General features: G+C 59.8%; 9 protein-coding genes and 2 non-coding genes across 11 annotated transcripts; 6 read left to right on the top strand and 5 right to left on the bottom strand.

Moving 5' to 3' along the window:
- Window positions 1–149: 149 nt before the first annotated feature.
- PSF1 (DNA replication protein psf1) lies at window positions 150–803 on the top strand (the record flags this gene model as incomplete). The annotated part of the gene is made up of 1 exon (XM_028623197.1): window positions 150–803. The coding sequence occupies one exon, from the start codon at window positions 150–152 to the stop codon at window positions 801–803; it is 654 nt and encodes a 217-aa protein (XP_028476130.1).
- A 277-nt stretch (window positions 804–1,080) lies between these two features.
- EHS24_007857 (uncharacterized protein) lies at window positions 1,081–1,628 on the bottom strand (the record flags this gene model as incomplete). The annotated part of the gene is made up of 4 exons (XM_028623196.1): window positions 1,081–1,182; window positions 1,244–1,380; window positions 1,427–1,454; window positions 1,569–1,628. The coding sequence occupies 4 exons, from the start codon at window positions 1,626–1,628 to the stop codon at window positions 1,081–1,083; spliced, it is 327 nt and encodes a 108-aa protein (XP_028476129.1).
- A 465-nt stretch (window positions 1,629–2,093) lies between these two features.
- Window positions 2,094–5,437, top strand: BRO1 (bck1-like resistance to osmotic shock; the record flags this gene model as incomplete). The annotated part of the gene is made up of 3 exons (XM_028623195.1): window positions 2,094–2,280; window positions 2,324–2,405; window positions 2,455–5,437. 3 exons carry the CDS (start codon window positions 2,094–2,096, stop codon window positions 5,435–5,437), a joined length of 3,252 nt encoding a protein of 1,083 aa, XP_028476128.1.
- A 558-nt stretch (window positions 5,438–5,995) lies between these two features.
- EHS24_007855 (uncharacterized protein) lies at window positions 5,996–6,631 on the top strand (the record flags this gene model as incomplete). The annotated part of the gene is made up of 1 exon (XM_028623194.1): window positions 5,996–6,631. The coding sequence occupies one exon, from the start codon at window positions 5,996–5,998 to the stop codon at window positions 6,629–6,631; it is 636 nt and encodes a 211-aa protein (XP_028476127.1).
- A 757-nt stretch (window positions 6,632–7,388) lies between these two features.
- Window positions 7,389–9,093, top strand: EHS24_007854 (uncharacterized protein; the record flags this gene model as incomplete). The annotated part of the gene is made up of 3 exons (XM_028623193.1): window positions 7,389–7,593; window positions 7,633–7,915; window positions 7,956–9,093. 3 exons carry the CDS (start codon window positions 7,389–7,391, stop codon window positions 9,091–9,093), a joined length of 1,626 nt encoding a protein of 541 aa, XP_028476126.1.
- A 487-nt stretch (window positions 9,094–9,580) lies between these two features.
- On the top strand, window positions 9,581–9,667 carry EHS24_007853. The gene has a single exon. It is a non-coding gene; the product is annotated as a tRNA-Met (tRNA).
- A 125-nt stretch (window positions 9,668–9,792) lies between these two features.
- On the bottom strand, window positions 9,793–10,842 carry EHS24_007852 (uncharacterized protein; the record flags this gene model as incomplete). The annotated part of the gene is made up of 2 exons (XM_028623192.1): window positions 9,793–10,778; window positions 10,824–10,842. 2 exons carry the CDS (start codon window positions 10,840–10,842, stop codon window positions 9,793–9,795), a joined length of 1,005 nt encoding a protein of 334 aa, XP_028476125.1.
- Window positions 10,843–11,531: 689 nt separating this feature from the next.
- On the bottom strand, window positions 11,532–13,280 carry EHS24_007851 (uncharacterized protein; the record flags this gene model as incomplete). The annotated part of the gene is made up of 1 exon (XM_028623191.1): window positions 11,532–13,280. One exon carries the CDS (start codon window positions 13,278–13,280, stop codon window positions 11,532–11,534), a length of 1,749 nt encoding a protein of 582 aa, XP_028476124.1.
- A 2,011-nt stretch (window positions 13,281–15,291) lies between these two features.
- Window positions 15,292–15,411, top strand: EHS24_007850. The gene has a single exon. It is a non-coding gene; the product is annotated as a tRNA-Leu (tRNA).
- A 359-nt stretch (window positions 15,412–15,770) lies between these two features.
- On the bottom strand, window positions 15,771–16,940 carry EHS24_007849 (uncharacterized protein; the record flags this gene model as incomplete). The annotated part of the gene is made up of 3 exons (XM_028623190.1): window positions 15,771–16,157; window positions 16,261–16,577; window positions 16,673–16,940. The coding sequence occupies 3 exons, from the start codon at window positions 16,938–16,940 to the stop codon at window positions 15,771–15,773; spliced, it is 972 nt and encodes a 323-aa protein (XP_028476123.1).
- Window positions 16,941–17,223: 283 nt separating this feature from the next.
- EHS24_007848 (uncharacterized protein) lies at window positions 17,224–19,280 on the bottom strand (the record flags this gene model as incomplete). Its single annotated transcript, XM_028623189.1, has 4 exons — window positions 17,224–17,907; window positions 17,946–18,027; window positions 18,066–18,415; window positions 18,465–19,280. The coding sequence occupies 4 exons, from the start codon at window positions 19,278–19,280 to the stop codon at window positions 17,224–17,226; spliced, it is 1,932 nt and encodes a 643-aa protein (XP_028476122.1).
- Between the last annotated feature and the right edge of the window lie 2,409 nt (window positions 19,281–21,689).

Genomic DNA, 21,689 nt, shown 5'->3' with positions numbered 1-21,689 from the left:
CTTCCGTCCTCGCTGTCGTCCTCCACTGACGCGCGCTGGTGCAGTTGCCCGCTGCTACCGACGCGTATTGTGCCCTACACAAATCAACAACAACCTCCCATTCTCAACAACAACAAAACCAACAACCCCTCAGTCACATCCTCGGCACCATGCACGGTGACCTTGCTCTGCAACTCGTCACAGGATCGTACCGCTCCACACAAGCAACAGCCCCCCAACTCCCCTTGCCCAAATACGCCCTCCCGCTCATCCTTGCCATCTGCCTCGAGACACGCCAGCTGGGCGCCGCCATCCAGGCTGCGACCGAGACACACGGCTCTGCCCTCTCTCAAGACAACGCACTCGTATGTGCACTCACCGTGCAACACCTCGCCGCGCGGCGCAATAAGCGCTGCCTCCTTGCATACCTCCACTCGCGCTTGGGTGGCATCAAGGAGCGCTGGTGGGACGCCGGCGGTGCGCTCGCCTACCTCCTCTCTCCCGCCGCCAGCGCAAACGTGTCTGCCGACGTGGACGCACCCGACCTGCGGTCTGCACTCTCGCCGCAAGAACTAGACTTTATGCGCGGATACAACTCGCTGGTCCTCGATTACAAGTCGGATTTCCTGGACGTCCTCGACCTCGCGGCGCCGATTGACCGGCCGCCGGGAGAGCTCATGGTCGACGTGCGTGTCCTCAAGGACGCGGGCGAGGTCGTTCTTGAAGGCGGCGAGCGGGTCGAGTTTATAAAGGGCGACAGGTTTAGGCTGGAGAGGAGCCAGGTCGAGCGCCTCATCGTGCAAGGCTTCCTCGAGGAGGTCTAAACCGCGAGCAGCAGGCGGATGTCACCAAGCAAACGTTTATCGACCTTGATACCCATCGCGACCGCAAGTGAGAGCTGGCAAGACCTTTTCTCCACCTCCCTTCCACGATTCAAAACCAACTGCGGTCTTCTCACGACCCGCAAGGACCCGCACCCAACCACAAGGCATAGAGAGCCCCATGTAACAGGACGAAGGGCATATAGTGTATAATGCATGTTGTGTATCTCTTCTCTCTCTCTCCCCTCTGCAAAAGGGGCTATCCAAACATGTCTACCGTCTACCTGCGGGGAGCAGTAAGCTTGACCAGCGCCTTGGTCACGTCCTTCTCGGAACGCAGGGCGTTCTCGGCCTCCTCGCGCGAAACACCGAGCTCCTTGACCTGCAAAAGCAAAGCAAAAGTCAGCTACCTAAGAGTGCCACAGCCCGGAGGGGTTGCTCACGATAAGGTCGGCATCGGCGGCGTTGACGGGGGCAGGAGCCTTGACTTCCAACGCCTCCATCGCGCGGCTGGCCTTGGCGGCCTCGTCGCGCGTAAGGCGGCGGCGCTCAAGGGCGACAACCGAGTTCTCGAGCTGGTCTGGAAAAAAGGTCAACGGTGCGGTTTGGTAAGCACGCAGACATACGCTTGATGTACTGGCCACCGTCGGCGAACTGGTCATGTCAGCTTCAGACGGAGGGGGCTTAGCTGGAAAGGGTGGATGTGCAGGCCGAACAACAGGAGGTTCAGAGAGGCCGTGGCCGCTGCAATCATGAGTCGCCACTCACGTCCATAATGACCTCTCCCTGGGGGACGCGGCTGCCGGGCACTGAACTTGACGAGGCCATGGTTGTTGATGTGGAGGACGACGGGACAATGTCAGTTCGACTTCGACAATGACTCTTTGCTGGTGTGCAGCGGGAGCAGATTTCCCGGTGGCTACCCCGTGGGGAACGCGGACTTCTGGATCATAGTTGCTGCAACGCCGGCCGAAAAGGTGAGAGCAAGCATGCAGGACTTGTCGCATCTGCAGCTGCAACTCCAATAATGAGAGGTGCATGCATAGATGGCCAAGAGGAACACCCCTTGCGGCGCCGTTCTTGGCAGCAACACCTGGTGGCCCGAACGTCCATGAACATGACGAGCAAATGCTCCCGCTCGGTCGGCTGCGGTGGGTGGGCGGTGACGCACGATTCCCCGCATGCAACAGCGGTGCCCGGCCAACGCCTCCAACGCTTCCGAGTCGTCGTTACTTGTCTCCTCCATCTCCTCTTCTTACATCTCTCAATCGCAACTAGCGCACGTTCACAGCCATGGCCCACCAGTCGCCTCTGCTTGTGATCCCGCGCAAGACCACGACGGACACGGACTGGGCGGGGCCCATCCGGTCCACGATTGCGCACTCGTTTGGCGAGAGCCCCGACACCTATGCCGAGGAGATTAGTACCCTCCAGCGGTGTCGACAGGATGCCGTGCGTGGTGCTGGAAGCGACAGCACTGGTGAGTGTTGTGGATTATGAAGGCCATCTAAAACTGACGACAGCCCGCGACCTCTTGTACAAGTACTTTGGCCAGCTCGAGCTGCTCGAGCTGCGGTTTGCCGAGATCAAGGTGTCTTTTGGATGGTGGGTGGCGGACTACTCTTTTTCCGTGGCCCCTGTGCTGATCGTGTAGGAACGATGCGTTCACTAGCAAACTCACGACACAGACGTCGTTGGCATTTGAAAAGGCGTCCATTATCCACCTCCTTTCGTCGGTCCTGTCGTCCTTGGCGTCGTCTCAGAGCCGCGCCGACCCAGAGGGCCTGAAGCGGAGCTACTTCAACTCTCGCGCGACCGCAGGCATGTTGACGTATATCAACGAAAACTTCTTGCACGCACCCAGCACCGACTTGTCCCGCGACGTCGTGCACCTCCTCATCAACCTGAGCTTGGCCCAGGCCACCGAGGTGTTTATGGAAAAGCTCGTCGAGGAACACAAAGCCCCAGGACTCGTTGCGCGTACCGCCAACCAGGTCGCGGGCATGTATGGTGGGCTGGTGGATGAGATGCGCGAGTTCCAAGGAAAGGGCGTGTTTGACCGGAACTGGATGTACGTGCTCCAGACAAAGGCCAAGCTGTTTGCCTCGGTGGCACAGTACCAGAAGGGCCGGGCAGATGAAGCGAGCGGCAAGCACGGCGCTGCGCTGGTGCGGTTCAAGCAGTCCGACACGCTTGCGCAGGAGGCTCAACGACTGGCCAACACGTTCAACTATGGCTTTGTTGCCAGCACACCTCCCACCATGCCCCACGACGCCGGCACGAGCTTGCTTGAAATCGCAAAGGCCCACGCGACCTTGTGTGCCGAGGCCAAGGTCCAGGCGACCAAGGACAACGACCTCGTCTACCACGACATTCTCCCCTCTGAGGCTGCCCTTCCCCCCATCGACAAGCTTCCGCCCGCGACCCCCATCACTATCCAGGAGGTGTACGGCAACCCCGACGTGAGCAAGCTCATCGGCCCCGACATCTTCCTCCGCCTCATTCCCTTGGCGGTCCACGAGTCGGCCTCGGTCTACTCTGAAGAAAAGGCAAAGCTCGTCCGCGCCGAAGTGGAGCGGACGGAACTGTCCGAGGTCGAGGTACGCGCTGCCCTGGAACACCTTGGTCTGCCCGCCGCAGTCAACCAGTGGCGTCGACTCGCAGAGGGCGAGGACGCCGACGGAGAGGTGGATGTCAACCCGGAGGTCATTCGGATTGCCACCGAGGTGTCCCAGGCGGGATCCAGCGACGCCCGTGTGCGGCAGCTCGAGGGTGAGCGCACTCGCCATGAACGCGAGCTGCAGGAACTCGCGGCCGAACTGGATACCGAGTCACGCGAGTGTGAGCGTGCGCGCGCCAAGTATGCGCCGCAGTTTACGCAACCGCCCAGCGGCCAGCAGACGGCTCATTTCCGCCAAAACATCTCTTCCAACCTTACTTCCCTCGCCAGCGCCGCTGCGTCAGATGGCCAAATTGTGTCTCTTTGGCGCGAGATCCAGCCCGACATGGCCGTCCTGGGTGCTGGACCCGAGGGCGTGCGCGCACAGGCCAAGGACGTTGCCGCGGGCAAGAACAAGGTCGCCGAGGTTCCGGCTGGCATGAGCCTCCTCGACCTCGAGGATGAGGAGCAGGTCAAACAGCGCATGGACGCCGGCGAGCAGGAAGAGCTGCGCAAGGCCGTGGCCGAGGCGACTGAGAAGCTGGACCGTCTGACCAAGATCCGTCACGAGCGTGACGAGGTCCTCAAAGACCTCAAGGAGAAGATTCAGAACGACGACGTGTCCAACCTTCTCTTGCTCAACAGGCGGTCACAGAATGTCGAGCCGCAGCTTTTTGCTACCGAGTTGGAAAAGTTCCACCCTTACCAGTCCCGCCTCGCCGCCACTATTGCTGCCAGCAAGTCCATCACCACCGAGCTCGAGGCCCTGGTCGGTACCGTCGAGCGCGGCAAGACCGTGCGCGAGCGCAACCGCGGAGCCAAGGAGCAGGCCAAGCGCGTGCGCGACTGGGAACGCAGGCTCGAGAGGTCGGGCACGAGCCATGCCGAGGTCGTTGCTGGTCTCGGCAAGGGGTTGGCATACTACGAATCGCTCAACCAGGTCGTTGCAGACCTGAAGCGCGAAGTGCGTGGATTCCTTAGCTCGCGCGACGCCGAGCGGTCCCGCATGGTGTCCGAGATTGAGACTCGTAACCGTATCGCATCCTCGGCTACCGCTCCCCCAGTACCCGCCGCCCCGTCTCCCGCCTCGGGTTCGCGCGGCCTGGACTCGCAGCTGTCTGGACTGAGTCTGTCAGGTGTCGGCGGTGGATCTCCCCGCGCTCCGGCAGCGTACGGCTCGACGTCGCCTCCTCCCAGCTCGAGTGCCTACCCCTCCCCACCCGCATCGGCACTGTTCCCTCCTCCACGCAATCCTAGTTCCCCAGGAGCCGCGCACAACCCTTACGACTTTTCTTCGCTCGGCTCATTCAACTCGGCATTCAACACCGCCCCGCCACCCACTGCTTCGTCGCCTTCCCAACCGTCGGCTTACCCAGCCGCACCCTCGCCGCCTGCGCCACAGCGCCAAGCTTCGAGTGGATACAACTACCCTTCCTTCCCGTCAGCCCCCTCGGCGCCACCTACATCTTCCGCCTTGCCTCCCACGACCTCACCGTACCCGCCGCCTCCAGGCCAGTACCGCCCGTCGACAGCGGCCTACCCATCCCCCCCTCCCACAACGTCTGCGTACCCGCCTCCTCCTCCCTCGAGGCCAAGCTACGGCGCTCCGCCAGCTCAACCTCAGGCGCCGAGCGGATATCCGTCGTATGCGCCTCCTCAGACGCAGCAGCAGCAGCAGCAACCACAGCAGCAGCAGCAACAATACGGCAGCTACCCACAGCCCCCGCAACAACAGCCCCAGAGGCCCGCGTACCCGTCCTACGCACCGCCGACTGCATACCCCCAGCCGCCTCAGCAGCCTGCGTATGGCCAGCCCCAAGCTCCCCAGCAACCTGTATATGGCCAGCCCCAAGCGCCCCAGCAGCAGCCCGTATACGGCCAGCCTCAGCAACCTCCACAGGGATATGGCGGATATCAGCCTCCAGCGCAGTATGGACAGGGCCAGGGCCAGGGACAAGGTGGATATCAGTACCGCTAAAGAGACAAAAGAGACGAGTTTGGGATAGGATAGCAGTGGACAGGTGTTCCCGGTGATGCCTGATGATTGATGTCTGGCAATTAGCATGCAGAGTTTGTTGTTCAGTGTTCCGGCCGTTATGCAGGAAGGGTCCAGCACCGGTTCTATCGAACTGGGGGACTTCCGTCACGACCATCTGCTTTCGGTGGTCGTGATTTCTCGTCTGCGCACACTACACCTCAACAGCCTGGCCATGTGTCAGTTGTAGTACTCGCTTCATGTGGATTGTAACCAACTGTCTTTCAGTATTCATCGCGGGGCCCACGCACCCACATCCCTGACCTGAGCGTCACCCAGTGCCCGTGTGCAAGAACGAGCCACATCTCGGAACGGACGTTTCATTGGGGATCGTGGCGGACGTCCGACTCATCGACTCGGGACGGACTAGCGGACTGTTCGGCATGTTTAATTCATGTTGCTCACGTGATCAGGTTCCTGCCAAGTCGCCGATGTCTGGGGATCTGGGGTCTGTCCACAACTTGCACTCAACGCTGCTCTTCAACAACACACCCTCTCGCCATGTCGTTCTCAGCCCAGCTTCGCGCCAAGACTGAAGGCATCTGGTCGGCCGCCGTCGGTCATCGCTTCGTGGAGGAGCTGTGGCTCGGCACCGTCCCGGAGCCCGTCATCTCGACCTACCTGGCGCAGGATGCGCTCTTCTGTGACGCCTTTGTCGCCCTCATGGGCGGCGCCGTGTCAAATGCCGACGACCCCAAAGCACGCATGGCCATCGGTCGTCAGCTGGGGTTCGTGGCTAGTGACGAGGACGGATACTTTACGCGCGCCCTCGCTCGCTTGCGTCCGAACGCTGCTCCACCCGCGCCCTTGGCCCCAACTCGCGGGTTTATTGACCTCATGAACGAGGCACGCCGTGGCGACTATGCCAGCGCACTCGTGGTCCTCCTCGTTGCCGAGTGGCTGTACCTCGACTGGGCAACCCCCGAGACGCCCCGTCCCACGCCGTCCGACTGGGTGTTCGCCGAGTGGATCGACCTGCACCGCGGCGACGCGTTCGAAGCCTGGGTCGACCTTCTTCGCTCAGAGACCGACCGTGTCGCTTCCACTGCCGACGCCGCGACTCTTGCCCGCATGGAGGACATGTTCACACGCGCCGTCAACCTCGAGCTGGCATTCTTCAATGCGGCATACGAGTGAGCTCGGCGCCTCGCTTGAGCAAGCCCGACACACGGCAACTTTGATCGTACAAAATGACATCATACATGGGCATGCGCATGTTACCCTTTTCCCACATGGGTTCACATAGTGTCCCACCAAGTGTCAAGTGTCGCGTTTACACGTCTAGCTCATCCAAGTCGCTACGTCTAGAGGTGTCAGGCGGAGCTGGCAAAGAGCTGGAAGCCCTCCTCACAACCACTCAGACGACGACGGCCGGCAGAAAACGCCGTGGGCGGTCACCCAGAACCTGGTGTACCAACTACTGCTCTGGTCCGAGCTGAGAACAAAGCTAAAGCCCGCCCAACAAACTTAAGAGACGCCGCGCTTTGCTACCACAAACATTCGGTTTCAAGGGCAGTTGCAACCAGTTTCGTCACCTGGTGGTTTTATCACGAGGCTCGCTAGTGCGGAGGCGATGTCGTTGGACCAGGTTCCAGCGTTCCTGTCCTGTCTCGGTTCCACATGTGACCCATCCGCAGCCGTCCGCCGACGTTCACAATGCGGAATGCAGTGAAGAACCATGTGGTGTCATGCTGTCCATGCTGTCCATGCTGGCCCAAATTCGGGACTGGTCGGCAGCGGTGGGGGGATGCGTGGGGTGATGGGCGAGTCTATGTCAGAAGGCACTTACGTCACTGGTCACTCAAAGTGGAGGCTGTTCAGATACATAACTTGCGAGGAATGGCGGTCGAAAATGAGTGAGACAGGCCCCACTCCTCTTCAGCATAGGCATAGTATGCTGTCCCTCCTTTTGGCTCTACTGCCAGCCGCGTATGCGGCGCAGCGTGGTGGAAAGGGTTTCCGTGATCGTCCCGACTTGGTCGTCGACTATCCGGAACTGCACGACCTCGACTTTTCGACCAACTTTGCCTCGCTGCACGACACTTCCAATACGACAGCCTCCAATGTCACGTACCGTTACAAAACCAACAAGACCGAGCGTGAGTTGTGAATGTGTAACAGAACTTGACGATACCCAGCGTTCCTCGTCTCCAGCCTGCCAGAGGTCAACTGGGACTTTGGAGAAATGTACTCTGGACTCATGCCGATCGACTCCAACGATACCTCCAGGGGGCTCTTCTTCGTCTTCAAGCCCCGTGATGGCGACCCCGTGGATGACCTCACTATCTGGCTCAACGGTGGACCAGGCTGCTCCTCGCTCGAGGGATGGTTCCAGGAGAACGGGCCTATCATATGGCAGCCATCGACGTACGTTCCCGTGGCCAATCCCTACAGCTGGGACAAGGAGACCAACATGATCTGGTGAGTTGTTGAACCGTAAAAGTGCCCTAACTGGTCCCAGGGTTGAGCAGCCCGTCGGCACTGGCTTTTCGATTGGTACGCCGACGGCGCAAAACGAATACGACATTGCTGCAGACTTTCTCAAGTTCTTCCAGAACTTCCAAACGACGTTTGGCATCTCCAACTACAAGATCTACGTGACTGGCGAGTCCTATGCTGGTCGTTACGTGCCATACATTGCCTCGGCGATGGTCGACTCGAACAACACCGAGTTTTTCAACGTCTCGGGTGCCCTGGTGTATGACCCGTGTATTGGCGACTATGAGAACATCCAGCAGGAGATCACGGCGTACCCGCATGTGGCCAAGAACAACGACCTGTGGGGTCTGAACGACACCTACCTTTCCCAGTTGGAGCAGCTGCACAAGTTGTGTGGGTTTGAAGCCTACATCGACCAGTGGCTCAAGTTCCCTCCCGCAGGACAACAGCCTGCCTTGCCCAAGTGGAACTACACCGTCAACGCCAGCTGCGACGTCTTTGACCTCGCCCTCGAGGGCGCATTCGTCATCAACCCTTGCTTCAACCTGTACGAGATTGTCGACAACTGTCCGGCGCCGTTCGACCCCCTCGCAACACCTGCCGGTATTGGAGTCGCCACACCGGGCACCGACGTCTACTTCCGCCGCCCCGATGTCATTGCCGCCATGCACGCCCCCACGTCCGTCAACTGGACCGACTGCGCCAGCGTCCCCGTCTTCCCCAACGGCGACAATTCGCCCGACTCCATCCAACACGTCCTCCCCAACGTCATCGAGCACACGAACCGCGTCCTCGTCTCCAACGCCGACTGGGACTTTGTCATCATCACCAACGGCACCCTCCTCGCCATCCAGAACATGACGTGGAACGGCGCCATGGGCTTCCAGTCCCAGCCCAACGACACGCTGTACGTCGCGCAGCCCGACCAGGTCTGGGCCCCGCTCCAGGGCTACGTCGCCTCCGACCCGCAGGGCACCATGGGCATCAAGCACTATGAGCGCGGGCTCATGTGGGTCGAGGCGTTCCAGGCCGGCCACATGCAGCCGCAGTACCAGCCCCGCGCGGCGCTGCTGCACATCCAGTGGCTTCTCGGCCGTATCGATGACCTGCCCACGGCGCCAACGGACACCAGTGCGGCGACTAACACCAGTGCCGTCTAGCGTGCTGCACCCATGCTCCGCCATGGTGTGCGACAATCAGAAGAATAAATCACGTCATATTTTCCGACTATTTTATCACCATTTTCTATTTTTTGATAGTTTCGACCTCGCTTGCTTTTGGACAACTGTGCTAGTGTACTGGTGCCCGTATCTGTGCTAGTCTGGTTTGCATGGTGAGATGAAAAGCTTTTTATAGATGCTTTGAGCGGGGCATGGTATTGGTTCACTGGTGAGATGACGCCAAAATGTCCCGTAAAGTTGCGCTGGCGCCACATTTGCATGTACGGGCGTTAAGATGCCACCTCCTCAACGGTGAGCTGGTCGATACGAGATAAGCATGTTCTGTAAGGCGGTGTGCTAAGCACGCGCCATGTACATGCATAGGCGGTTCCTCAATCCTGCGACTTGTCTGCGAGTCGTTGATTTTCAGACACTGCGTCCGCGGGGACCGAAACAGTGTCCCACTTCGTTTTTGTTAAACGTCAACATCGCTATGGCTTAGTGGGAAAGCGCCAGGCTCATACCTACTGCTGTGATCACCTGGAGATCCCTCGATCGAAACGAGGTGGCGATAAATACGTTAACACGTCGTTTTGGATCCTTTTGGCTGCCTTTGCTCTGATCTCGGAGCCATGGGTCGGGACTTAGAGGTGGCTTGTTGATGGCACGAGTCCTTTTGTTGCCGCCGTATTTCACTTTTCACATTTCATGAGTGACTACAAGCTTGCCACCGACACCCGAGTCCAGCATCTGGTGCGCGGCCACAATATCTCTATAACGAAAGACCCTTTTGGGAGACGCGTCAATCTGGCCGCTCTCCACAAGATCCACAATCGCCTGTACGGGGATATCCTTGAGCGGGAACGCGGGACCGCCCAGAGTCTTGCTGTGGAAGAGCGAGAAATGGACTCCACTCGCCATCTCAAGCATGGGGTTGAAGCCGACCAGGGGAGTGAGACCGCCCAGCCAGCCGGCTTGGAGCATGCGACCGTGCGGGCGGGTGAGGGCGATGGACTCGACAAGGACCGAGTTGCCAATGAGGTTGAGCGTCTTGTCAAACGTGCAGTGTGAGGGTAACTCGGAGGCGAGGTTGGGGTGCTCGAGGAGGGTGTGGGTGGCTCCAGCGGTGCACAGTTGGGCAAAGCGGTTGGCCGTGCGTGTCGTAGCGGTCACTATGGCACCGGCCGAAGCGGCCAGCTTGAGCGCTGCATCACCCAGGGTGCTAGTTGCGCCGCGGAGGAGGAGACGCTCGCCTTTCTTCAAATCAAGGATGGTGAACAGACACGTCCAAGCGACGAGGTATACCTCTGGCAAGGCCGCGAGCACTTCCCAAGGGAGGTCGGTCTTGACGGCCGCCACGTTCGACGCCGGTACGTTGACATACTCGCCATAGCTGCCTGGACGCTCGCGTCCCATGCCGCCCATGGCGGCAATGACCTTGTCGCCGACGTTCAACTCGCCCCCAGGGCATGCCGTGACGATCCCGACAGCCTCGAGACCGCTGATGCGGTTGTAGACGTCCCATTCGCCCGCGCGCATGTGGTGTTCAGCGTGGTTGAGGCCGAAAGCCTTGACTTGGATGGTCACTTCACCGACTGTGGGGACTGGCTTGGCGACGGTCTGGAACTCGAGGACCTCGGGGCCACCAAACTTGGTGATCACGATGGCGTTCATAGCGTCGGACACTGGTGGTCAGCATCTGGGCTCCACCCAAGAGGAGTTCCACTCACTTGATGCTGGTTGGGACATGGTTTGGCAGTGGCCGAGTTGGTTGTGTGTGGGGAGGTGGTGTTGGTGGTTGGTGCGCGACCTTTCGAGCGTCATTTTGGGCCATTATATGCTTTGCATACATGAACTGCAAGCACGGAGAGTCCATCAGGATGACTCAACCTGTGACCAAGGACACAAGTGGCATTGAATGCACGAGCGTTAGACGTGTTGTTATGTTGCTATTTTTGACGTCATGCCTCCTCGTTTTCAACGTGTGTATCAATAATCCGATGACTCAGCCGCCACACGACGTGGCAGACACGCTGCGGAGATTCCTTACCCCAGATGCATGGCTGCTACTGTGCTGTTTGGTACGGTATTGCAGCATGGTCAGGGCTGGGTTACTGTATACATTAATGGCGAAGACGTTGGGGGGGGGGGGAATCTGTGGGGCATTTCGTATGCGCTACCCAGAAAAAGTTTACTTTTGGGGACTTGTCAGGAAACTCATTAGAGGTAACGAATAATCGATGCTGCGCAACAGTGGTAATGCTAACAAAATTGCATGGATATGAAGACATTGTTGTAAGGCTCTATGGCGAGACAGGTTTTATTGGATTTGTTGTAAAAATATACGATGTGTGATGCTAATGTGGGAGCAGAGTGGTGACGATGCAGTGGTGTGAATGAGAGTTGGGGAAAGTTGGATATGCCAGAGGCCAGAGGCTTTAGTGAGCAGTGATGATCACCCTGCCCTGCTCAGCTCCGTCCGCGTCAGACGAGACGGAACGCTTCGCCTGGCGGAAGAAGGCGAGGAAGCCAATGAGCCAGAGGGCCGCCCAGCCCATCTGGAAGTAGAACGAGGCGTGGACGTTGGCGGGGTTCGAGATGGATCCCGGGTTGACAGTGAAGAGACCGGCCTGGATGGAGAATCCGACAGCCGAACCGACCTGGTAGGAGACCTGGAGGACGGCGCCGGCAACACCAGACGACTCGGCAGGGACAGAGGTCATGACACCGACGTTGGTGGCGGTGAAGGCAGCCATGAGACCACCGGAACCGAGGATGAAGGCCGGGAAGAGGAACTTCCAGTACTCGGCGCCAATGTAGCTCGTGGGGCGGGTCATGAGAACGTATCCGATAATGCCAAATACCATACCGATGGTGACAGTGTAGCGGGGGCGCGAGACGAGCTGGGGCTTCCAGGTGAGGAGGAGGGTGACGGCAAAGGCAATAATGCCCTGGGGAAGGACGCGGACGGCAGCGATGATGGCCTTTTCACCGTGAACGGTGGTGAAGACTTCGACAAGGGCGAGGAAGTTGACGCCCCACCAAGGGTAGATCTGGAGAGCAAAGACGATCCAGACGGTAAAGTTGGGGATGGCCCAGGTCTTGGGGGGGATGAGAGCGTACTCCTCAGGGATGCGGGCCTCCCAGATGAAGAAGAGGGGGAAGAGCACAAACGAGAGGAGGAAGGGGACAAGGAAGCCAGGCTTCTTCCAGCCGTAAGAGGCACCAAGAGTCAGGCCGAGAATGAGGAGGATGATGGCCGAAAGCATGATGAACGAGCCGACGAGGTCGAGACGCTTCAGCTTGGTCTTGGTGTCGGCATGGGCATCGCTACCGGTCGGGCGAGGGACAATGTAGAAGGCGGCGAGGGCGACGGGGATGACAAGGGCGGCAAGAATGCGGAAGAACCAGCGCCAAGCGGCCATCTGGCCAGAGCCGGGAATGTACATGATAAAGCCCGCGACAATGGTGCCGGTGACGTTTGAGATGGCACCCGAGGTACCGTAGATGGTAAAGGCCATGCCGAGCTCCTCAGGAGGGAAGACAAAGGTGATCAGGCGGTACGAAGCGGGAATGAGGGCGGCGCCAGAGATACCAGCGAGGGCACGCAGGACAAAGAACGAGTACTTGTCGGGCATGAACGAGATGATGAGGTTGAGAACACCGAGCATGGCGAAGCCCCAGACAAAGACGGGCTTGGCGGAGTACAGGTCCGAGACGCGGCCCCAGAACAGGAGGAAGGCGGCAAAGGTGACAGAGTACGAGGTGATGATCCATGACTGTTGCTCAAAGAGAACGTCGAGGTCGACCGAGATGGGGTCGGTGAAGATGAAGAAGGCCGAGTAGCACCAGATGTCAATGAACATGGCAAGGGAGAAGATGGCGAGAAGAGTCCACTTGCGTCCCTGGCTAAGCTGTGGGCGGTCCGAGCCCGAAACCTTCTCGGATGCGACCTCGTCCACAATGGTCACTGGAAGAGTGTCCTCGGTCGTGAGCGAGAGAGAGGGGGAGGTGTCAGAGTCCTTCCTCTTCTCCAGGGCGGCACCGGCCAGGTCGACGAATGTGGCGGATGGCGAAAGCGCCTTCTCGGGGTCGGCGGGTGTAGAAATAGCGGTACGGTCATCGATGGAAGGGGCGCGGAAGCCAAACTCCTCCTCTGGGTGGTGGGTTACCTCGAGAGACGACATTGTTTGAGTGGCTTGGGAAGGTGAGGTGGTGGAGAGAGATGAAATGTCGCAAGGTTTATATGCGAGTAGGAAGCTTTGTTGCTGCTGACGTGGAGAGCTTGTGTTGGGGATTGTGGCAGGAAGCGTGGGGTTTGAGGGCAAAGTGTTTGCAGTGGGGTGGTGAAGTGCCACGACTGTTCAGCTAGAGGGCTGGTTGTTCGAGTAGTTGGTGGCAGATGTTGGGGCTGTGGGCCGAAATGGCCGAAAGCGAAACGGTGGGGTTTGAGGGTAGGTCGCAGCGAAAGGGCTTAAGCGATGATAAGATTGCTCAAAGGGGAGCTGGTTGACTCGAGAAGTGGATGAGGTCCAAAGACGTCACAGACGGGGCAGTATATATATGTTTACTTGTGCGAGCTGCACGTTTGATGCCAAGGCCACCACGGTTTAGATGCTTGCTAACACGCCCGTGTGACGCGCGATGGCGAAGGAACAAAAATGCACGATAAGCTGCTGATCAATGTGCAGAGCCCTGTTCGGATCCGGAGACTGACGGCGCACGAGCAGAGGCTGACGGGCGGGTGGAGGGTTTGAGGGTTACATCATCCCAGCGACGACCCGCCAGGGACCGTCCGCTCCGGATCCGAAAACATGGGATCCGGGTCGAGATTGCTTGTGGAGGGGGCGAACACAGTCAGCAAAAATAATATACATCCCAGTATCCAAAGCAGTGTTTAGCTTGCTGGGTGATTGCAATCTCACAGTCTTGCTGCACCCGGCCACATGTAGCGAGCTCGAACGCCATCGCCGAGGTGGGATGCAACGTGTGTCGAGAACACTCCCATAGTGGCAGCATGTGTGGGGCGATGATCTCACCTTGCCACATTCTGCGCTGACGGCCACCGCCCGCTTTGTCAACAAACACGCTGCCTATTTGATCTGCCCACCCATTAAAGCGACGTCAGTGTGTCCAGGTGCGCTTGTGTGCACGGAAAGGCTTGGCATGTTTACAAAAGCTGCCTCACTGATGCACCTGCCAAACACAATCCGAACATTCCCCCCCACCGTGGCTGGCTGACAAATCCCCCAATGGAACACACGAGCACAGGGTGAGGAAAGGAAATGTCATTTCCGTGTCCCTGTTATTCCGTCCATCACTACCGCAACGTGCAACAATGGGCCTACAGGCCCACAGCGTGTACAGTCATAAATACCCCGGCGAAACATGTCTGACAGCCTCGGCGAACTCGCGGCCCCGATGACTGCAGTCTGTTCGTTACTGATGGGAGTGCTGACAAGATGACAAGATGATAGATGAGGGGCGCCGTATGCTTGAACACAGAAGCACAGCCTCGCAGACAACGACACTTGCGGGCGTTGCACGCAAGTAACGTAGGGCTGTGAGTTGGGGGGGGGAGGGGGTTGACCTCTTCAGTCGTCACCGCTGGCCGCTGGAACGGCTGCATCCACCGAGCACAACGTCCATTGTGAACCTGGAACAGCTCCACCTTGCTCACTGCTGTGAACTCAACCGACCAAAATACCATCTCACGCCTCACTCCGGGATCTTTGGATCTCCGGATCTCCAGAAACACTCCTCCACTGTGCCTCCACCGGCTCTACCCCGGAGTAAATACGGAGAAACAGATCCTCCACCCTCCAAGGTCCTCCTCCCCTGTGTCCCTCCATCGCCATGGCCGCCTTAAAAGCCTTGACATGTTGCTCTCCACCGCACTCCACTTCATCACCACATGCATCACTGGTATTGACTCGACCACAGGGAGGCCCTCCACCTATTTTGGCTGCTCCCTCGGCCTCGGCGGCTGCCATTAAAACCTGCCCCCCTCGGCACCCTCCACCCTGAACACTGCCACCCCCCTCTTCTGCACCACTTTCGACGCTCACAAACGCTTATCCCAGGATTCGTCTCCAGCATCGCCTCCTCCACATATATCCCACCCCACTCCGCTTCCCTCCGCTTCCGGGACTGCTCGACCAGCAAAGCTGCACACGCGGCGGCGAAGGAGACGTAGCCGGCGAGATGGCCGAGCGGTCTAAGGCGCTGTGTTAAGGTGTGACACCCTCTTACTCAAGTTCTTGAGCAAGAGATCTCATCCGCAGTCTTCGGACGTGGGTTCGAATCCCACTCTCGTCAACAGGGCATTCAGTTGCCTCCAAGCCAACCTTTTTGGGGATGTCTGCCATCGTTTTGGACGGCCGGGAGGCCGGGAGCATGGTCGGAACGGTTGGGCAGCCTGGTGGTGTCAAGTGCCACTTTCAGAGGTGGAGGCTTGTGGATTCGGTATTTTCCGGTACGGTGTGCAGTCGGGGGTCATTTTCATGTACGCTGTGGGACCGGACCTGTGGAGAGCGGCTTAGTGAAAGGTCAGGCCACGAGTCAGTGGAGTCGACTGAGAACTCGCACCACGTTCTGTCTGCCCAAGAGGAGTGTGGCATCACGATACACCTCGCCCCGTAGTCTCCAGCCAGTCAGTCTCCAGCCTACACCTCTACCTAGGCTGTACGCGGCGCAGTGGGCCACCCTCCGGCCTCCTTCTCCGCCTGGGCGGCCTCGGCCTCGACCTCGGCCACAATCTCGCGGATCGCCTCGACATCCCCAGCAACCTCGCCGTCCTGCGCGCCGGCGCCGAGCTCGACAAACTCGCGCTGGAACGTGTCCGCGAACCGCGGCACCAGGGCCTGCGACGCCTCGAGTACGGACGGCAAGCTCGCAGGCGGGGTGGGCAGGGCCTGCAGAAGCTGGTGAAGGCTCACGGCCGAGACGTCGTCGAGACCACAGGCTGTCACGAGGTCAAACCAGGCGATCGGCTCTGGGGTGATGTTCATGGCAAAGCCGTGGGATGTGACGCGGTGGCGGAGGTGGATGCCGATCGAGGCCACCTGTAGCGAGCAGAATATGTCAAGTGTTGGGTTACAGCAGGGGGGAGGCGGACGGTGATGTCAGCATGGCGGCGGCTGTAGCGGAGCACAAGGCCAGACGCACCTTTGACGTCAACGTGGGGAACACACCGACGTGGTCGTCCGGGTGCGGGGCATACGCGTCAACCCCCTGGTCGCGAACATACTCTCCCAACAGGGCCTGGAGGTACTCGACATAGCACCTCGTCGGTGTGCCCATGGCGTTCAGGTCGAACATGCCATAGCCCACAATCTGGCCCGGGCCGTGGTACGTCACCTGGCCGCCGCGCTTGGTGATGTAGAACCCGGCTCCGACGTTTTGCACCTTCTTCTCCTCGGGGTGCAGTTGGTCCGGGTTCGGGGTGTTGTCTCGGCGGCCGGTGGTGTATGTCGGGGTGTGCTCTGGACGGCGTGTCAGTGGGAGAGGAGACAAGGTGGGTTGGTAAGCGGTGGAAGCCAGCTGCGGCAAACGTCCGCTGGGCGCAGAAGGGACTCACCCAGCAAGAACAGCGAGTCCGTCTTGCCACCTCCGGTCTCACGCGCCTTGAAGCGTGCATCGAGAATGGCAGACTGCAGCTTGAGGCCGGTGGGGTAGGGCAGCTTGTTTTTAAAGATGTGGTAGCGGACGGGAGGGAGCGTGGCGTTGTTGGGACCCACGGGAGCGCCGGTGCATGCTGCTCCGCTGGGTGGTGGTGGGGCGCTCGAGCCGAGAAGAGAGCGCGCAGCGCGCGTAGTGGATAGCAGGCGGGGGAGAGTTGCGCGCATGGTGGGTGAGGTGAATAGGTTGTGGAGGAAGCCAAAAGTCGGGTCGAAATCAAAAGACGTCTTCTCCCCACATTCAACATCCGTCGGTGGAGGTGGGGTGTGACGGAGTTCCGGCCCGGATCCCCCAAGTGCCGCTTGTGCCGACCATTCAGATCATGTCCAATGCTCAGGCATGCAGCCCAACAACTGTGCCACACTCTCAATGCAGTACATGAAAACGACAACGGTCGTATGGAGTATTATGGTATCACTCAAACAGGGAACAAACAAACAAAAAACAACGTTATGCGATTACCACATCGTCAAGCAGATGGTCCTCGTCCACGGCCACCGAGTTTGAAGCCTCCGCCTGAGCCTCCGCCTCTGGCTCCTCTGCAATCTGCGAGTTGGCGCCGCTCGCAACAGCACTGCTGACAGTGGCGGGAGTGGCACCGTTGACACCAGTGTCGCACCGGCCAGGCCCCGAAATCACCAACGTCGAGAGGAAGACGTCGTTTAACGGGGTCTGGGCAAGGGACGCAGCAGTGGTAGAGAAGGCCTCGCCGCCCGCGTCTGGACGCAGAAGCTCGGATCCGATGGGCACGGGGGCGGTCGTCGCGTGTGTGACTGCCTCACCAATGTCCGAAGTCGGGGTCGCGGCGCCGCCGTCGCTGCGATCGCGAGACGTGTCGCCAACGACGGTGTGCTGCCTCGCCAGGTCGGGACGCGGGATGCTGTGGTCGTCGTCGCTTGGCTGACCGCTCGAAGCGGCAAGTAACTCGTCGATGCTGGCGGTCATGTCGCCAAAGCCAACGCCCGTGCTGGGCTCGCCCGGAGCAGATACCGGCTGCGATGACGGGGTGTCGTTTTGGTGGGGGAGACGGATCGAGTGGTTCGAGTTGCGGCGCGAAATGACAGACACCCTACGCGACGCAATCTCCCACGCGTCCTCGGTCTCGACATCCTCTTCCAGGTTTGCAAACGTGCGCTGGATGTCAGTTTCTGAACATGCTATGATCAACTCACGCAAAGTGGGCACGAGAAGCCCGGGTGATGCTGGTTGAGGAGGGGACGGATGCACTTGTAGTGAAAGACGTGCGAGCAGGGACTGATGTCAGCTCGGCGTCCAAGATCACGAAAGCTTACGCAATGAAGAGCGACTGGCAGACAGTCACCGAGAAAAGACAGATACAACAGTCGGTGACGCTTGCCTTGGCCTTGGGACGCTTGGACTCGGACTCGGGACCGCCAAGTGCTTTGAGCTGTTTGAGGGCGTTCGTGTTGAACTCGTTTTCGCCGCGTTGCCAGTCACGGCCGAGCTCGACGCGCATCTTGACGCAGCGGTACATCTCCTCGGTGCCGCCCTGGTAGTCAACACCCAGCTGGAGAACGTCGCCGTCCTTGAGCTCTTGCGGGCGAGACTGGACATTGGGGCTCGAGAGACGAATGTGGTTGAGGAAGGTGCCCGATGAACTGGCGGTGTCGCGGATAAAGAACTAGTAACGTCAGCAAACACAGTCCAATTGACATGCCCAAATCACTCACCTTGCCTCCAGGCTCGCACCAGATCTCGGCGTGTGAGCGCGAGACGACCTTGCTCTTGAAAGCAGCACGCGGCGAGAGGAGATCGCCACCGCCGCCGCCAGCGACGGAAGCTGGCGAGGGGGCTGGCGGAGCAAACGAAGCGTCGCCGCCATTGCTGGCCACGCCTAAGCCTCCGTTCGCCACGACGGCGCCTTCGCTGGCAGCGCCAGGTGCCGCTCCCGCTGCGGGAACAGCTGCGCCACTTGCTCCAGTCGTTGCTGCTGCCGCCGCGGCCGACCTATCGGTAAAGCGACCAATCTTGATAAGAAGGGGAGGCGGGCGTCCGTTGACGGTGGGACCGACGTCTGAGACCGAGGCCGCTGCGATAGCAGGTAGGATGCCAGGTGGGACATGCATGACGCCCAGCTCACGCAGGACGGGTGCAAATGTAAACGAGCGGTTGGTCTCGAGGACGGGCACCAGACGGATCCTGTGAGTGCGACGAAGGGCAGGGTCGACGGGTGGAATGTTGACGGTCTGAGCGTCGCCGCCGCTGTTCGGCGTCGAGACGCTGCGGGTCACATCGCCTCCCAGCGGGTTTGGCTGCTCCACTGTCGGCGATCCCACACGGCCGCGCACAGCGCCAGCGACGGCGTTTGTCACCGAGGCGGCTCGCGAGCGGCCGCGCATAAAGTTGCCAAGAAAGGAGGAGCGCGGCGATGTCGGGCTGCTCAGACCGGCTGCTGACACACCCCCGCCAGGCGCCAGGTGTGCCGCGCGACCTGCAGGCGAGCCGGGGGGCGAGCTGCCTGACCGCCCGGTGGCGGGCCGCGACATGTTGTTGTAGGTGAGGGGAGTGGTGTCAACCCGGGGTCGAGGGGGGTACAGGTCGGAGAGGAAGTGGAAGGTCGAGAAGGAGTCGCGACCGTCGTTGAGCTGGAGAGAGTGCCGGTGTGTTGTAGTACGATGGGAAAACCGATCGGTCAGCATCGCAATGGACACGTGAAGGGAGTGGAGGGATGAGGATCAAGTTGGAGAATGAGGAGGGAGGCAGCAGCTGTTGACGATGGCGGCGATTTTGCCAGCGGCGAAGCGCCGAGACCGTTGGTGCAAGACCCATCCATCTGCCCCGCCGAACAAGGATCACTTTGCATGGCGCATTCTCGAGCATGGCTCTGACATGCCGCCAGCCGCCAGGCCACCATGGCGCAGCGCAGAGGCGCAAGGCGAGGCGTGCATAGACGCAAGCTGGCATGGCATGGCATGGGGCGGCGACTCGGTGAGACGATTACCTGGTCAAGCCGCATATGATCGCTTCGCTTCGTGCGCGCGCCAGGGCGCCCCCGTGTATCATGCACGGGCACGGCTGGCTATTGTACGAGGGCGAGCGCGATGTCGTGCGCTCGGCGGCAAGCGGTGGGGGGAGGGGGGAGGGAGACTACTACTCACCTATACGCCTGTGCGGGGTGGGGAGCGAGATGGCGATAAAGACAACGGGTTGGGTCGGACGAACGGTGTGGGATCCGGGACGTGATAGAGAGCGAGAGTGTGTGGGGTAGGCTGTCGAGACGGGGGAGGGTTAAGGGGACCGAGCCGGGGAACCTAGGATGGGGTGCGCCGCCAACGGGAGGGAATCGAGGGGCAGTGGGGGGGCCTCAAAGCACGGAGAGTTCGGACCACTGAACGTGGTGGGCGGCCGGTCCGTACGGGGCGACAAGAAAAGGGCAACGCTGGACACAAAGGGGCTCAACTCTGCAGCGCGGTGGGTGGGCGTTGGGGTGCACACGTGCAGCGGCCCAGCGGGTTGGCCGGTCGGGGGTGAGAGGGTGTTTGGCTGACGCGTCGGCAGCGGCGGTGTGGGAGGGTCGGATTATGGTTGGGAACAATGGATATGTGTTCTGCGTTGTAGCGAGAACAAGAGGAGGATGATGGAGAAGAAGGAGGATGACGGAGGGAAGCCCTGCCTGGGTGATGATGGAGGTGGCTGGGGGGAGAGTGAGTGATGAGAAGAAGAGTGCCGTGTGCCCAAAGGCGAAAAACAAGGTACACAGCCAAGATGCAGCTCTGGTCGGCGCTGCGCTTGGCGTCGTCCTGTGGCCTGTGGAACTGACAAGTAATCTTGGTCCTTGTCTCCTGGTCCCCCGGCCGCAGTCAGTGCACTGCTCCCCCTCAGGTCCCCACGCCCAAGTCGTGTAAGGTATTGTTGCCGCTGCCCCCGACAGCACCTGACAAGCAGAGTCGTGGGTGGCGAGAGTGTCATGCCAGTCGTCATCCCACCCTCTTTTTTTTCACCTGCAGCACAAGACACTGCCTCTCGACGTCCGCTCTCGGAGAGTTGGCAGCTGCGTGTCAGGTGCTCTGCCAAGCATGCCCCGCCCGGTGTGGGCTGTGACGCAACCACAGCGCGTGTCTACAGCGTCATGATGGCATCAAGCTATCCATCCTCTCGATCCTCAACTCCACAAGGAATGCTGCACAGACACAACTGTATCGCGCCCTGGTTTCAGAAACACCAGAGGAAAAAAGACAACCCCGGCCAACACATGAAAGTGGTGGGCCAGCGTACCAGCGTAGCAGCGTACCAGCGTTGCATGCCTGCCAGGCAATTGAAAGCTGAAAGGAGAATTGGCTCTCCCACGCAGCCCATCCAGGCCATCCAGGAAATGCGGTGTCGTGTCAAGGGAGGAGGCAAAGGGATATCTCGTGTGGTCAGCTGCTGGTCTCGGTGAGAAACACACTGCGCCGCTTGCTCCGCCCATGGCGATGGCCGTAGTGTGTTTCTCACAACACCCATCCGAAGAGTGTGCTTCTGCGCGTCCGAGAAGCCTCCGTGCACGGCTGCGCCTGATGAGGGGCATGTCGCTCCAGCAGCTCAGCAAGTGCGTGCCGTGGCGGGAATCGAGAGATGACGACAAGCTGAGGCTTGATTCGTCGATTAAGGATCTCGCCGTGGGGGTATGTATGGATGTGTGGTTGTGGCTGCACGGGGCTGATGGTGTCATGGTGGGTGTAAATGGCGACCGCGAGGTCGCAAGTGACCGCCGGAGAGGCGATTACGATGACCTCGGCGACCGCTGCCACCCGCTTGCCCACACAGCGTGATGCAGCTAGTGACAGTGTTGCTGTGTGTATCAATGTTGTGACACCAGAGCAACTACATAACGTGAGCACTGAGACAATACCGCTGCGTATACTGCGTTGTGGACAATGTAACGTCAGCACGAGAAAGGCCCGACCGCTCATAGT

The sequence above is a fragment of the Apiotrichum porosum genome, assembly GCF_003942205.1.
Source record: "Apiotrichum porosum strain DSM 27194 chromosome Unknown scaffold_6, whole genome shotgun sequence".
In the NCBI taxonomy this organism is placed as follows: domain Eukaryota; kingdom Fungi; phylum Basidiomycota; class Tremellomycetes; order Trichosporonales; family Trichosporonaceae; genus Apiotrichum; species Apiotrichum porosum.
The sequence above is the reverse complement of the archived record's forward strand: the minus strand, read 5'-3'. Positions and strand labels throughout refer to the sequence as shown.